The sequence below is a fragment of the Mandrillus leucophaeus genome, unplaced genomic scaffold (assembly GCF_000951045.1).
Source record: "Mandrillus leucophaeus isolate KB7577 unplaced genomic scaffold, Mleu.le_1.0 Scaffold251, whole genome shotgun sequence".
Lineage (NCBI taxonomy): Eukaryota > Metazoa > Chordata > Mammalia > Primates > Cercopithecidae > Mandrillus > Mandrillus leucophaeus.
This window is the reverse complement of record NW_012102599.1, coordinates 3,124,390-3,140,027: the sequence shown is the minus strand read 5'-3', so window position 1 is coordinate 3,140,027 and position 15,638 is coordinate 3,124,390. Positions and strand designations below refer to the sequence as shown.

General features: G+C 44.2%; 1 protein-coding gene across 10 annotated transcripts in view; it reads right to left on the bottom strand.

Moving 5' to 3' along the window:
• Positions 1 to 4,125: 4,125 nt before the first annotated feature.
• The window catches only part of RHOH (ras homolog family member H), a 68,624-nt gene continuing 57,111 nt past the window's right edge, over positions 4,126 to 15,638 (bottom strand). For 9 of the 10 annotated variants that reach the window (XM_011983578.1, XM_011983570.1, XM_011983575.1 and 6 more), the window contains 2 exons: positions 5,854 to 5,975; positions 4,126 to 5,535 (listed from right to left, as the gene is read on the bottom strand). In XM_011983578.1, the coding sequence (XP_011838968.1) occupies positions 4,751 to 5,326 (576 nt within the window). In that variant the 5' untranslated portion in view covers positions 5,327 to 5,535; positions 5,854 to 5,975 and the 3' untranslated portion in view covers positions 4,126 to 4,750. Of the gene's footprint in view, positions 5,536 to 5,841; positions 5,976 to 15,638 lie in introns of all 10 variants that reach the window. The other variant, XM_011983572.1, reaches the window with a different exon arrangement.

Sequence of the window (15,638 nt, the reverse complement as noted above, 5' to 3'; positions counted from 1 at the left end):
AGAAAATACCTGAAACCTGAGGGGTGGAAAAGTGAGATAAGAAAAAGAGAATATTGGCCAGGCACGGTGGCTCATGCCTGTAATCTCAACATTTTGGGAGGCCGAGGTGGGTGGATCACCTGAGGTCAGGAGTTCAAGACCAGCCTGACCAACATGGTGAAACTCTGTTTCTACTAAAAATACAAAATTAGCCAGGCATGATGGAACATGCCTGTAATCTCAGCTACTTGGAAAACTGAGGCAGGAGAATCACTTGAACCCAGGAGGCAGAGGTTGCAGTGAGTCGAGATTGCACCATTGCACTCCAGCCCGGGCAACAAGAGCAAAACTCCATCCCAAAAAAACAAAAACACCAACCAACCAACCAATCAACGAACAAAAAAAACGAAGAGAAAGAGAATACTGGATGGGCACAGTGGCTCACACCTGTAATCTTAGCACTCTGGGAGGCCAAGGTGAGAAGATCGCTTGAGCCCAGGAGTTCAAGACCAGTCTGGGCAACATAGCAAGACCCCGTCTCTACAATAAATTTTAAAATTAGCCAAGTGTGGTGGCGTGCACCCGTGGTCCCAGTTACTTGGGAGGCTGAGGTGGGAGGATCGCTTGAGCTCTAGAAGTTGAGGCTGCAGTGAGCCATGATCACACCACTACACTCCATTGTGGGTGTCAGAGCAAAACCCTATCTCAAAAAAAGTGTTTTAATAAAAAAAGAAAAAGACAATATTTCCCAAGCTTTTTATAACATTAAATCATGGTGTATCTCATCTCTGCCAATTTACATGCAACCAGCCTTTGGAATCATGCTTTAAATACCAAGGGTTGGAATGGAGACCTTTGCAAATGATGGTATTGTGTGATACAGGTGGGTCCCATTCTCATTGCCAGAAAGAAAAGGGGAGGACAAAGGTCAGACTTGGAATATTTTATTTAAAAATATATTTTTTAAAACACAGGCTACTTGACTGACGGGGGCGGGGCTGCAGGCTACATGAGGTCGGATGTGGCGAAGCCATTCAGTCAAGCTGCTCTGGGAGGAAGTGGGGCAGGGTGGTTTTGAGCAGAGCTTTGGAGTCACACAGACCTACTTGAGACTCCTGGGGCAGCCACTCACCTGCTGCACGGGCTTGGCCTTGTCACATCAACATGCTGAGCCTCAGTTTCCTCATGTAAGATGGGACTCAGTATAATGTGGGCCTACACACATGTGGCAAAAGAGTGCTTCACACGGTGGCTGGCACAGCACATCTGAAGCACTGAACCAACTTAATCAGGATGCTTCTAGATTTCTTGTTACCACACTGGATTCTGCTGCCCAGTTAACTAGTCAGTGTAAAGTAGGACAGAATAGAATTGCTATGGATGGAAAGTTTGTGTCCCCACAATCTCGAAATATTGAGGCCTAATCCCCAATGTGATGGCATTTGAAGGTGAGGACTTTGGAAAGTATTAGATCATGAGGGTTGAGTCCTCATGAATGGGATTAGTGTCCTTAGAAGATGAAACACCAGAAAGATGATCTCGTGCTCTGCCATGTGAGAACACAGCAAGAAGACAGCCATTGCAAACCAGGCAGAGGGGTCTCACCAGAACCCAACCATGCTGTCCCTGGCCTTGGACTCCCCAGCATCCAGAACTGTGAGAGATAAATTTCTGTTGTTGAGTCCCCCTAGTCTATGGTTTTCCACTATAGCAGCCCAGACTGACAGAGGCAAGAATGAATTACCCAACCATGAATTAACTCTTTAATGTCATCAAGAACATATTTAATGTTGCTACTTGGAATAGTTAAGAATCGATATGCAATAGTTTACAGAAAGGTACCACAAATTTTGAAGTATAAGAAACCTGTGTCTGCATCTAGGCAGGCAAAAGTAAGTATGTGCTCATGTACAACACACAACACATGGATTCTACCCAGATGACCTGTTTTTCTTCTTACCCCTGCCAGGCTAGTGAGGGTCTGCTTCCTTTCTATAACCACTGTGCGGCACAGAAGCCCAATTACTGTCTGTCTTTCCAATTTAGTTCAACACAACTTTAGCTCCATTGCCTTCCCTGTGCTGAGCCCTGGGGACACTGAGGAGACCAGAAGGCAGTGCTGCCTTCAAGAACAGCAGTCTAGCAGGAAGAAAGACACTTATTGGCTCCATTTCTGCCAGCTTCCGCCACTGGAAAGGGTTTACACATAGATTCCTGGCCTCAGGTGTGAGGCTTCCCAGAGGGAGCTGTGAAGTTTGGCTCCTGCCAACAGGTGGAGGTCTCACCTGTGTGTCCTTGGCCACGTGACAGCAAAGCCATTTGACTGTGCCATCTCTGGCCTTCCCTTCCTGCTCTGCTGCCACCATGGAACCACCTCCTCTTCCCTTACTTAGGATCATGTATGGTGGCCCTTCCCACTTTCAGATACCCACCCCTGACTCTCTTCAACAAGAGAAAAAGAAAAGCCTTGGGGACAGCCCACTGCAGTGAATAGAAATTCCTTCCCACTGACATGTTAAATACCTCTCACCACAAAGGCTGGCCCTGAACACCTGCATTTCATGATTTAAGACTGTGCGTTGAGAGAGAAGAGAATCCCAGGGATATCAGAGGATATGAGATCCCTTCCCCTCCCCTGCTCGGTCATCTTTCAAGCCCCCTGCCCCGTCATCTTTCAAGCCCCCCCTCCCCGCCCTGAGCTGAGAACTAGAGACAGGGCTCTCAAATCAAGGGAGGCAGGTGACTCAGAGGTGAGTACAAGTCATGGCCTGGAGTGCTGAGAAGTCTGGGTGAAGGCAACTGTGTCAGCCCCAGGGAACTGAGGCAATCCTCCCACCGGAGATTAAGACCCCAGTCTCAGGCCTTTTACTGGCTGTGGATAGGAGGAGAGAGAGAAGGAGAAAGCAATGTGAATGAGCACACATTTGGTTTTTGATACTGATTATAGTTGTAAGGAATTGACCACACAAGGGAACAGAGAAACTGGTTTGGCTATGTCAACATAACTCTAATCAAAGTCATTTATGCCAGCTACCTTACCTTTTGTGTGTAATAGTCACATTACCCCATAACAATGATGAACCTTCATAAAGGTGGTTCAGAGTGTTTCTAAGTTTTGATTAGAGCAGTAATTGATTGATCTATCTAGGCACCAGCCTTTGCAATTTCTTTCTTTCTTTCTTTCTTTTTTTTCTTTGAGATGGAGTCTCCCTCTGTTGCCCAGGCTGGAGTGTAGTGGCACAATCTTGGCTCACTGCAACCTCCTCCTCCTGGGTTCAGGCAATTCTTCTGCCTCAGTCTCCCAGGTAGCTAGAACTACAGGCGTGTGCCACCACACCCAGCTAATTTTTGTATATTTAGTAGAGACGGGGTTTCACCATGTTGGCCAGGCTGGTCTCGAACTCCTGACCTCATGATCCACCTGCCTCAGCCTCCCAAAGTGCTGGGGTTATAGGCATGAGCCACCGCACCCAGCCCAGCCTTTGCAATTTCTACCTTAAGTTATGTAGTCCTCTATTCTCAACTTTAACAGATGAGCAACACCATTGCTTTTAAACTATTCGATAGAATGGGGTTTGAGTTGTGTGTGTGAGAGCAGGTTGTGTGCGAGTATGTATCTATTTATTCAGTATTTCCCCCTGATAACTTTCTGTTATCTGAGCAGTTGCTATAGAGCTTTCTTTTTCCTGGGTTTGGAATTTGATTTTTCTTTTTTGAAGGCTGTAAATTCTACCTTTTCCCTTACATACACATATATATGTAGATACCCTCCCAATAATCCTAATTAGATCCTACAATTCATAAATTATGTTGCCACAACAGCTCAGTTTAGACAAATGTATAGGAAATTTGTCAAGTTAACAGAACTTTGAGCCCACTGTCTTTCACAGGGCCTGCAATCACCTGGGAACCACCCTACCAGAGGTGAAAGTGACACTCTCTCGCTTCTGTTTCAAGTTCTGTTGCTATTGCTTGGAGCAGTCTGATTCTCTACCTGAAAGATGGTGTTTCAATCAGTCATGGTGAATGAGAGGAGAATATTTAGTGCATAACTGGAGTTGAGTGAAAGACAATATTGTAAATAAATGAATGACGTTTTATCATTTCAGAAAAATACAGTGATAACTTTAAAATCATTAGGCAGTATTAGGATATCCTATGGAACTGTATTTTATATCCAACTCTGAATAACAGGTAGGTAGAAAATAAATTGCAAAGATTCATTTATGGTCATTTTTAAATTTGATTACCCATTTAAATCCAGCAGCCAAGTGGTTTCAACAGACTTTCTACTTGAGGTGAAAATAATAACACTACAAACATATGGCAGAGCTCCATACAGGTATTTCACTCACACAGGAGTTTATGTTTTCGAGGATGTAGCAAAAGATTTTCCAAGTGTGAAAACTAAATATATACAAAAGCAATCCATTTTGTTATTAAATAAAATGTGTCTTTAAATACGGAATTCTTTGAAAAACTCACTTCATGTCCAAAATTGTGGAGACTATTTCACTATTTTAATCAAAAATGGAAGAGTCATTACAGTTCCCCAAGGGATTTTCTGACCGGCCTGGGCAAGGAGTTCACTTGTAGAGTGTAGTTAGTGAAAACATCCAGTGGCCAAGCCTCATCAATAACTGTATCCGAAAGGAGACACTGCTTGGGGAGTACCCAGAGAAAACACCAAGCTTTCCTGGCTTCCCGGCCCTCCCTCTCCCCATTAGTCTTTGGGGCGCATACGTAAGTGTTGTGTGAAGTCTCTTGGGGTTTAGAAGATCTTGCACTCATTGATGGAGAAGAGTCTCCTTCTGTTTCGTCTCCTGGCCTGGTTGACGGCAGTTCGGACTGCGCACTCAAACACCTGCTGTACCCCCCGGTTGCTAAGGGCTGAGCACTCCAGGTAACCCTTGGCTCTGACATCCTGGGCCAGTTTCTTCCCTTCCATGGCATTGATGCAGGAGGCCCTGTGGGGCCCCATCTCCCGCTGGTCAGTCTGGGTGGCCACCACCAGCACAGGGGTACAGGGCAAGTTGCTCCTGATTTCACCAATCCACTTGTTCTTCAAGTTCAGGAATGAGTTATGGTTGGCCACAGAGTAGCACATCAGCACCACGTCTGCCTGCTGGTAGGACAGGGGCCGGATGCTTCTGAAGGCATCATTGCCAGCTGTGTCCCAGAGGCCCAGGCTGATCTGGATGCCATCCATGAAGACATCCACCCCCGTGTTCTCGTACACTGTGGGCTTGTAGGCCTCCGGGAAGGTCTCAGAGGTGAAGCGCACCAACAGAGAGGTTTTCCCCACAGCAGAGTCACCCACCAACACGCACTTGATGGAACTCAGCATCTTCCCAGCCTGCTGTCCTACTCGCAAGTCCAGAATCCCAGGGAAAAGAGCCCTCAGTGGGCGGCTGCAGCACACGCCATTCAGCAAGGGGAAGGCAAGCCAGGTAGGTCTGTGTCCTCAGGACCTCTGCCGGCGATTTGCAGAATGTTACTTCTTGCCGCCCATCCAAGCACCGTCTACTTTGAAAACCTCCAAAGCCTAGTCTTCAACTGGAACATAAAGAGAAGGGGGAAAATGAAGTCTTTCTTTCTTGCCTTTTTTGAAGATAAGGGGCTTCCTCATTGGCAAACAGATTAAATGTGGGGCAATTTCTGTATAGCCAACCAACCCCACTTGTGCAATCTACTCTTCCCCTCTCAGGGAGCGCTTAGATCTGTCTTCGCCCAACACACGCGCGCTCACACACACACACACACAACGCCTCCCGGTCAAGAAGCAGAAGCTGACTTTATCTCTAAAATCATTCAAGTGCTAAAAAACACAAGCAACTGCTCTGATTGCAACATGAAAAAGACCTCGGTAGCAACCTGGTGTGTGAAGGAGACGTTTCCAAACAGGTCTCTGTCGGCTTCTACTCCAAGAAGTGGCAAAGGCCCCTGAGAGCGTTCTCCACGGCTTCAGCTTCTGATGGATCTAGCCACCTTGGAAACTGCAAGAAACGAGAATGTTATGAGTGACAGATACTTTATGCATTTCTTTTTGTTTATTGACTAATCACACAGTCCTTGGTTTATGGGAATACGTGTTGTAATAGGGGAAAAGAAATTACTAGAACTCGAAAAATTTGCTGTGGTTTTTCCCTTGAGGTTTTTCCAAAAACTGGTAAGAGATGCAGCAGACTGGCCTTAGAGTTATCTGCATCTGAAATCAGGCACTGTCACCTACACATGGCTTTGAGCACACTGCTTGAACTCCACGCCTCAGCTTACACATCTGCAAGATTGTGATAAATTTAGGAACCACTTCTCAGAGATGCTGTGAGGATCAAGTTATTTCTTTCTTTTAACATTTTTGGATGGCCATCTGTGTATCCCGAACTCCACTAGGCCCCTAGTCAAACAAAATAACTTGCCTGAAAGCAACCATATTCAGTGCCTGTCACTTAAACAGGACTGCATAAATGGAACAATCTGAATTTCGTGAAAGGCCAAATAAATTCTCGTTCAGTGCAGTGGGAAAACTCCAGGCAATGAGCTCTGCCTTGGAGACACTGTCGGGTCTGCTGCAGCACGATATCACAAAGCCAACCCAGCTCCAGACGAAGGAAAAGTCTTTCAGACCAAAATTCAGAGTAAAAGTTATTACTGCGATCTGGGCTTATAAACTCCCCTCCTTGGCGATCTTCCTGACATGTGTTATGCAAGGCAATACAAAGCAAACTACAAGTCTGATTTAAGACATAATTTTTAAGTAACTTCTCTAAATCCTGGCATTCCTTTCCAAAACATTTTTTTTTCTTTTTCTTTTTCTTTTTTCGGAGACAGGATCTCACTCTGTCGCCCAGGCTGGAGTGCAGTGGTGTCATCACGGCTCACTGCAGCCTGGACCTCCTGGGCTCAGGTGATCCTCTCACCTCAGCCTCCCGAGTAGCTGGGACTACATGTGTGTGCCACCACACCTGGCTAATTTCTTGCTTTCTTTGTAGAGATACAGTCTCACTATGTTGCCCAGGCTGGTCATGAACTCCTGGCCTCAAAGATCCTCCTGTCTCAGCCTCCCAAAGTGTTGGGATTACAGGCGTGAGTCACCACGCCCGGCAGCCAAGACATTTTTATCCTTGTTAACCCACGGTCTCTGTTGTTTAATTATACCTAACAGCCTTTGCAAATGAGTTAGCCAAATAAATAATTCACATGATATTCACATATTCATGTTTTTAATGAATACGTGAATATATTCATTAAAATATATTTTAAATATTTTTTACTTAAAAATTCACATGTAAGCCAGGTGACCTTGGCCAAATTACTTAACCTCTCTGAACCTTGATTTTCTCATAGAAATGAAAATAAGAAAAGGACTTTCTTCATGTGATCATTGTAAGGATTCAGAATGTGAAGAGTCTGATTTAGCACAAAGCCTGGCATCTGGGAATTACAGGAAGCCATCAAGTTATCCATTTCACTACTATCTGAAACACCAAATACTGAATGTCCATAGTGGAGGGACCACTTTGCCAAATGTTTACCTGGACTCTTTCTCCAGACTGACACCAGGTTACTGTCACACACCAGGGTCATGGACCCCATTTGAGACTAGACCTTTAAGGAAGGACTCCTTGAGGGCTCCATAGGCTTTAGTTAGACATTAGATCCTTAGACCAAGTGGCAACTTAAATACATGCATTTGTGACTTAGTCCAGAGCCAAGAACTCTTAAGATACTTTTACATTTTTTAAATTTAATTTAATTATCTTATTTTTTATAAATGCAGTTGGGGGTCTCATTATATTGCTCAGGCTGGTCTCAAACTCCGGAGTTAAGTGATCCTCCCACCTCAGCCTCCCAAAGTGCTGGGATTACAGGCATGAGCCACCACGCCTGGCCTTAAGTTTTTTGGGTTTTTTTTGGAGCGCAATTATTGCATTGTGTGTTTTAATATTTCATTTTTGAGAATTTAAACGAGCATTTAAATATCAAATATTGTGCTATTATTTATTATTATTATTATTATTTTTTTTTTTGCCTATTTCCTCCATATTTTATTTATTTATTTATTTATTTTTTGGCCTTAAGTTTTATTTGACCCCAGTGTAGCAGGGCCAGAATTAAGAAAAATGTACACGCTTCGGGCATTTATTTATTTATTTATCTTAATTTTATTTTTTTGAAATGGAGTTTTGCTCTGTTGCCCAGGCTAGACTGCAGTGGCTCGATCTCAGTTCACTGCAACCTCCGCCTCTCAGGTTCAAGCAATTCTTATGCCTCAGTCTCCTGAGTAGTTGGGACTACAGGCATGCACCATCACACCCAGCTAATTTTTGTATTTTTAGTACAGATAGGGTTTTACCACGTTGCCAAGGTTGGTCTTGAACTCCTGACCTCAAATGATCCACCCGCCTAGGCCTCCCAAAGTGCTGGGATTACAGGCATGAGTCACCACACCCAACCACTGGCCACCTTTATTTATTTTTTGAGACAGTCTTGCTTTATCTCCCATGCTGGAGACAGAGTACGATGGTGGCTCACTGCAGCCTCCACCTCCCAGGCTCAAGTGATCTTCCCAGCTCAGCCTCCCAAGTAGCTAGGACTACGAGCACTCACCACTGTGATCGGCTACATTTGTTTAGTTTGTATAGAGACAAGGTCTCACTATGTTGCTGAGGCTGGTCCTGAACTCCTGGGCTCAAGTGATACTCTTGCCTCAGCCTCCCAAAGTGTTGGAATTATAGGCATGAGTCACCACACCCAGTCCTTTCGGTTATTTAAATAAACTCTCCAATAAACTGACTGAGCTAAAGCCAAATTTCCTGAGTGGATATCTGCAAAAGGAAATTAATAAGGCATAATTGTTAAGGTCATGGGCTTTAAAGTCAGGTAAACCTGGCATTGAATCCGAGCTGCCCAACCGACTACCTATGTGACGAACTTGGAAGATTTTCTAACCTCCTTAAGCCTCAGTTTCCTCCTCTGTAAAATCAGTGTAACAATATTATATCTGCACCACAGGTTGTTGAGAGTATTTAAGTGTGCTTAGAGTGCAAAATTCTTTTTTTTTTTTTTTTTTGGAGACCTGAGTCTCGCTCTGTCGCTCAGGCTGGCATGCAGTGGTGTGATCTCGGCTCACTGCAACCTCCGCCTCCCGGGTTCAAGTGATTCTGCTGCCTCAACCTCCTGAGTAGCTGTGATTACAGGCGCCCACTACCGTGCCTGGCTAATTTTTGTATTTTTAGTGGAGATGGGGTTTCACCATGCTGGCCAGGCTGCTCTCAAACTCCTGGGCTCAAGTGATCTGCCTGTCTCAGCCTCCCAAAGTGCTGGGATTACAGGCATGAGCCACTGTGCCTGGCCTAGAGTGCAAAATTCTTAGCAGGTGCATAATATAAACATACTGTATGTACATAGTGAACACTCAGTAAGTAGTCCCTATTAATAATATTCTGAAATAACAATTACTAAATATAATGATAAACAGTTATTAACGCTAAGTAGGGAATTTAAAGTAGCACAAAAGAGCTTTCTCCAACAAAGGGTGAAACACACCCAGACATAGCTACAAAAAGAGAGAGAAAGAAAGAGACTCCTGTCTAAGCTTTGCCACCCAGCGAGTCAGAAAGGTGAAAGCATCTCTGTTCAATCAAGTGACCCTCAGTGCCAGCCAGTTCTGACCCCAAGTGGTTCATCAAGTCAGCTTTCAGGGCCTCAGTTTCATAAACTGTAAAGCAGTTCTTGATAGTTTTATTAAAACTGAAGCCAAAGTACCTGCTGCAGTGAATACAAAACATAAACCATTGCATTACTGTGCGGCAGTAAAGATGGATGATAAGCCTTGAGGACAGGAGGAGCCTTGGAAGATGCCTAAATATGGAGCTGGGGGAGGAGGGGAAGTAGGAGAGGAGCTGCGGTCCGAGGCAGAGCCATACCCTATATGGACATGACAGATAATCTTCAGAATGGGTCACGTGTGTCCAGGAGTGAGCCGCCTCGAGTTACATCATCAGCATGTGAGTCTGATGGGCTTGATTTCAGCGAATTTCTCCAAAAGAAATTCTCCCTAGAAGGGCTTCTGGGTGAAAAAAGTGAGTCTTCCACGGTATTTCCCAAGTGGCTAACTGGCAAGAGTGGCCCAAGTACGTCTCTTCGTACGGAAGAGTTACAACAGCGTCATGGGTGACGACACTGAGTGGCCCTCCAGGCCGTTCTTCTCAGGCCTTGAATCAGACAGAATCAATGAGCCTTCACCTCCAGAGCCTGCGGGGTCTCCATAATGTGATGCTCTTGCCCTTTTTCTCTTTCTACCATTTTCACAGAAAAGGGTCCCTCAGCAGGCCTCCAGGGTTCACACGCACAGACACAGAGAAGGGAAGGGAGGCTTCCTGTTGCAAAAGCAACAGGGTTGGGCCTTTCTGCCCACTCTGGCAAAGAGACCAAGATACACACAAGTGAGGGATTAGGGGAAGAGACATCCTAACCCATTTCCTCCTCCGGAGAACTGAGGGCTGTCCAGTAGGAAATCCTGGTTTCCTTTTGGACTCAGTTCTAACGGCCGTGCTAACAGACACCCATTCTCCACCTGACGCCCTCCGCAGGCTCGCTCCGTGCCATCCTACTGGCTGGAAAGACCAGGTCTTCACTCAGCCCCCAACTCACACGCCTTCCGGAAAGCCTCCCTTGAGCACCAGCACTCCCCAGCCCCTGCCAGATCAGATGCCCCCTGCTGTGTTCCCACAATACCTCTGTGCACATTTGACACAGAACTACCACTCCGCCGAAATGGCTCGTCTTCTCAGTCGTAAAATGGAATGAGATCTGCCCTGCCTTCTTCACTGGGAGCTCATAAGGATCAGGTGGAAATGGTAACCATACAGAAATCATTTCGGTTTGTACTTTTACAATACTTTGTATGTTTGGAAATGCTCTCTTGTTGGTTTTGCGAGAAAGTCTTTTTATAACAATACAGCATAATATAGAGCTAAAGTGAAATTATGACTATTATTAACTGATTGTTATTATTGCAGGTTTGAAGTTAGCTGGGCTTTGGTGGAGGTAGCTCACTTCAAAATGCTGATGGAATCCTCAGCTGTCTTTTTTAAAAAATATGAGTCCATCACCAGTTGGGGATGGCCTATCAATTACAGACAATATATCTAAATGTCATCCTCCTCGAGGAGCTTTGGACAAAGGACCTGTGCTGGTAGCAGCCGATTCATTCATTAAGGAAATTGATTCCACCATGAATCTAACACAATTAAATGGCCACGCTCCTCAGCAACCTCTAGCAATCTCTAGCCAGCACCTTCAATAGCGCCTTCCTAGCCTAGCAGGGACATCACAGCAAAAGGCAGCCTTTCTCAGGATGGGTGAGCCCATGGGGGAGGCTCCCCAACTGGGAAGTGGGGCTGAGTGCTTTGTTCCTTTACGGAGTCTTGCTGTGTCCCCCAGGCTTGTATGCAGTGGCATGATATTGGCTTACTGCCGCCTCCGCCTCCTGGGTTCAAGTGATTCTCCTGCCTCAGTCTCCTGAGTAGCTGAGATTACAGGCATCCATCACCACGCGCAGCTAGTTTTTTGTATTTGTAGTAGAGAAGGGGTTTCGCCATGTTGGCCAGGCTGGTCTCAAACGCCTGACCTCAGGTGATCCACCCACCTCGGCCTCCCAAAGTGCTGGGATTACGGGCGTGAGCCACTGCTCCAGGTTGTAGCCAGCTCTTCAGATTAGGTCTCCACTCCTATTCTCTTCCTACAAATAAACCAGTTCTTGATTTTTTTTTTCTTTTTTTTTTGAGACAAAGTTTCACTCTTTTTGCCCAGGCTGGAATGCAATGGCATGATCTCAGCTCACTGCAACTTCACCTCCCGGATTCAAGCGATTCTCCTGCCTCAGCCACCTGAGTAGCTGAGATTACAAGGTGCATGCCACCAAGCCCGTCTAATTTTGTATTTTTAGTAGAGACAGGGTTTCACCATGTTGGTCAGGCTGGTCTCAAACTCCTGACCTCAGGTGACTCGCCCACCTCGGCCTCCCAAAGTCCTCAGATTACAGGTGTGAGCCACCACGCCTGGCTCAGTGCTTGATGTTTTAAAGGACATCTGTTGCTTCCTGATCTGGATGCTGGTTTCACAAGTGTGTGCAGTTTGTGAAAATCCACCAAGCTATATATCCATGAGGTGTTCACTTAGATAAAACTTCAATAAAAAACATTTTTAAAAATAAGGTTACCACCTTTGCAGTGAACATCTTCTGAAGTGGTATTTTATAAGTTTTACTTGCAAGAGTTTATTTCACTAATCTGAATCCTATCTTAATAATTCCCCCTACTGTGTTGCTAATTGCTACAAATAATCACTAAATTTTCTCTCAAAATCACAAAAAGAAATCATTTTTAAGTCAGTGTATTTTCATACGTAGATCATCTCTGTTTGAAACAGATTTTGTTCTGAAAGTTTGTTTGCAAGATGCTGGTTTGCTTGGCCAGGCACAGTGTCTCACGCTTGTAATCCCAGTGCTTTGGGAGGCTGATGTAGAAGGATCACTTGAGGCCAGGAATTCAATGCCAGCCTGGGCAACATAGCAAGACCCTGTTTCTATTAAAAGAAAAAAAAAAAAAGATGCTGGTTTGCAACTTTTGACATAAGTTCACCAGAATAAAAAATGTTAAGCAGTACTTATATTCCTAAGCCTGAAGCATATTAAACCCCTTTATAGTTGAATTCAAACAAAACATTGCCAAGTCCTGAAGCCTTTTATTAGTTCAACATATTAAACTCTGAAACCTCTCTGAGCCATGTGTCCTGCCCTCTGACTCCCAACCACGCCGGGACCGTGGTCCCCTTCCCCTCCTCTGGTCCAGCAACTCTGCTGTGACTGGTCTCTTCCACTCCAGGAGCACGATCAAGGAATCATTGCCTGAGGTCTAGAGTTCTTAGCCCGGTTCAATTTCAGAGTTAAATACAAGACTAGCCAGCTAGACAACTGCCCAAAGCACCCTTAGAACCTCATCTCAAAACTAAAGTGATGGGGAAATGCATTTCCTACTACTTTTCTCAAAATAATTGGAATACCCTGAAAAACTGCTTGGAGTTGAGGGTGCAACCCCAAGAGGTACACTCAGGGAAGGACACGTGGTCTCTGAACTTCTTTTAGGGAATGTGGATCTTGTTTACCAAAGGACTCGTGTTTTCTCAGTTGAGTATCCATTTTTGGGGCCTGAGCTGAACTATTCTAGGAAAAAGAGAGCAAAAAGGCAAATCATGCCTATCTAATCATTCTATAATGTCACGATGCTATAAATTAAAGGTTGTCAAACTATGGTTCATCCATGGCTGAACCCAGCCCGTCACCTGTTTTTGTATGGGCCATAAGTTGAGAATGGTTTTTACATTTTATTTTTTTTTTTTTGAGATGGAGTTTCACTCTTGTTGCCCAGGCTGGAGTGCAATGGCAAGGTCTCAACTCACTGCAACCTCCACCTCCCAGGTTCAAGCGATTCTCTTGCCTCAGCCTTCCAAGTAGCTGGGACTACAAGCATGTGCCACCACACCAGCTAATTTTGTATTTTTAGTAGAGACGGGGCTCTGCTCCATGTTGGTCAGGCTGGTCTCAAACTCCTGACCTCAGGTGATCCACCCTCCTTGGCCTCCCAAAGTGCTGGAATTACAGGTGTGAGCCACTGCACCGGGTCCCAAGCTGTAGTTTTATTCTTACTCTCTGGTTATAGAGAAAATGGAGAAAAGCATCACCAAAAAAGAAAAGTATACTTTACGCTACAGTGACTTTTTCAAGTATTTGAAGGCATGTGCATGGAAGTGGCAAAAGGATGGCAGCCTAGAGGCCTAGAGCCTGCCTCCTGGTGGAGGTATATGGAAGAGGAAAGCCACAGTCCTGGGTAAGGATTCCCAGACAAGTCAGGGAAGAAAATCTTGCACTTCAATACAGACTCTACCTGCAACTCAGTAAGACATCACTATCTATTCTGGGGAAGTAAGGGCCATCTCTAGAATATATTCCAACCAAAGGAGGCCCCTGAGATGACCCAAACTCAACTTTCTAACTGGTATTATTACCTTCACTAATTTCCCTTGGCCCTCCCTGGATAGAATTCTGCAGAATTAGCTCTTTGCAAAAGAACAAATGTCATAATGAAAATACCTTAAAAAGAAAAGAAACTCAAGAGTGAAAATGCATTACCCACACGAAACCAGATGAGAAGTCAAAGTAACTCTGGGAGTGGGGAAGACCCTCTGTCCTGGGGGTTCTTGTTGTCTGAAAAGGTGAGGGGGCTTTGGGAGTTTTCTATCTTAGTATTTTGTGTTTTCCCCTTAGACATAAACGTAGCCTTTGTCTGTGAAAATATGAAATCTGCCTGATGTCTGGATAGACCTCCACCAAGTCCAAGATACTCCCCAGCTGTAAAGCGCCACCTGTGACTAAGAAAACCATCACATCTCAGGGTTTCCCCCATCCCTAACCCCAGAACCACCAACCACCACCACCATCCAACATACATATTCAAGCCATTGGTGGTGGACAGCATTTCCTGCTTTTACTTGCTGGTCCAAACAGACTGAAGATGACCTCCCTATTCTGGCTAAATTCTCTCCTCATTTTTTCCAGACCATTTCTATATATCCTATTTTCTGATTATAAAAGTAGTACATACACCTTATAGAACATTTCAAAAACACTAATCCAAAGACGACGAAAATCAGTTACTACCTAGAATCAAAAGCTGTAAAATATTAGCGTACATTTTTCTGGGGTTTTTTTTCAGTGCATCATTTTTTTCCAAAACTAAGAATACCATACTTTATATGTGGTTTGGCATCTTGTTTTTCTTAATTTAACATTTAGGTCTTAATTTAACGTTCTATGTCAAGATTCTTGACATAGAAAATGGCTGCATAAAATTTGATTATATAAACATAGCATCATTTATTTAACCAATTGCCTACTGTTGGATAGTTCAATAATTCCTCATTTTCACTACAATAACATTGAGTGAATATTTTTAATATAAATACATGATTATTTCTTTAGGATAAATAGATATGAGAGCAACTGCTGGAACAGAAGAGATAAAAAATTGAACCAATTTATATTCTATGTATGGGCCTATCAGCTCATCACTCTATCAACTCTCACTGGGTATAATATTTGCAAGTTTGATTTGTTTTCATTTGCATTTCATTTACAACTAGTGAAGATTAAAATTTGCTCATCTGTTTTTTGACAACATATATTTTTTCTTTTGTAAGTCATCGGTTTTACCTACTTTTCCAGCAAGATGGTTATTGTTTCTTAATGACTTTTAAAATCCTTTTAGAGATTAAGGATTAATGTGTGGCAAATATTTTATATATATACATATATATATATATTTTGTGCCCATGTATTCTGGGAATTCCCCAAATTCCTGGTACTCCCCCTACACTGAGCAAGTCCTAAGCTGAAGGTAAAGTAGCATGTTCCCTGCTGTGGAAAAAAATTCAGCATGATGAGATGCCTGAAAGGTCATCTAATTCAACATACTCATTTCCCCCATGAGGAAACCAAGGACTTGAGAGAAGTGGTTAAGCTGCTGGGGGCCCACACGAGGCCCAGAAACTGAGCCAGCTGAGTCAGCACACTTTCCATCTACACAGGATTTTTTCAG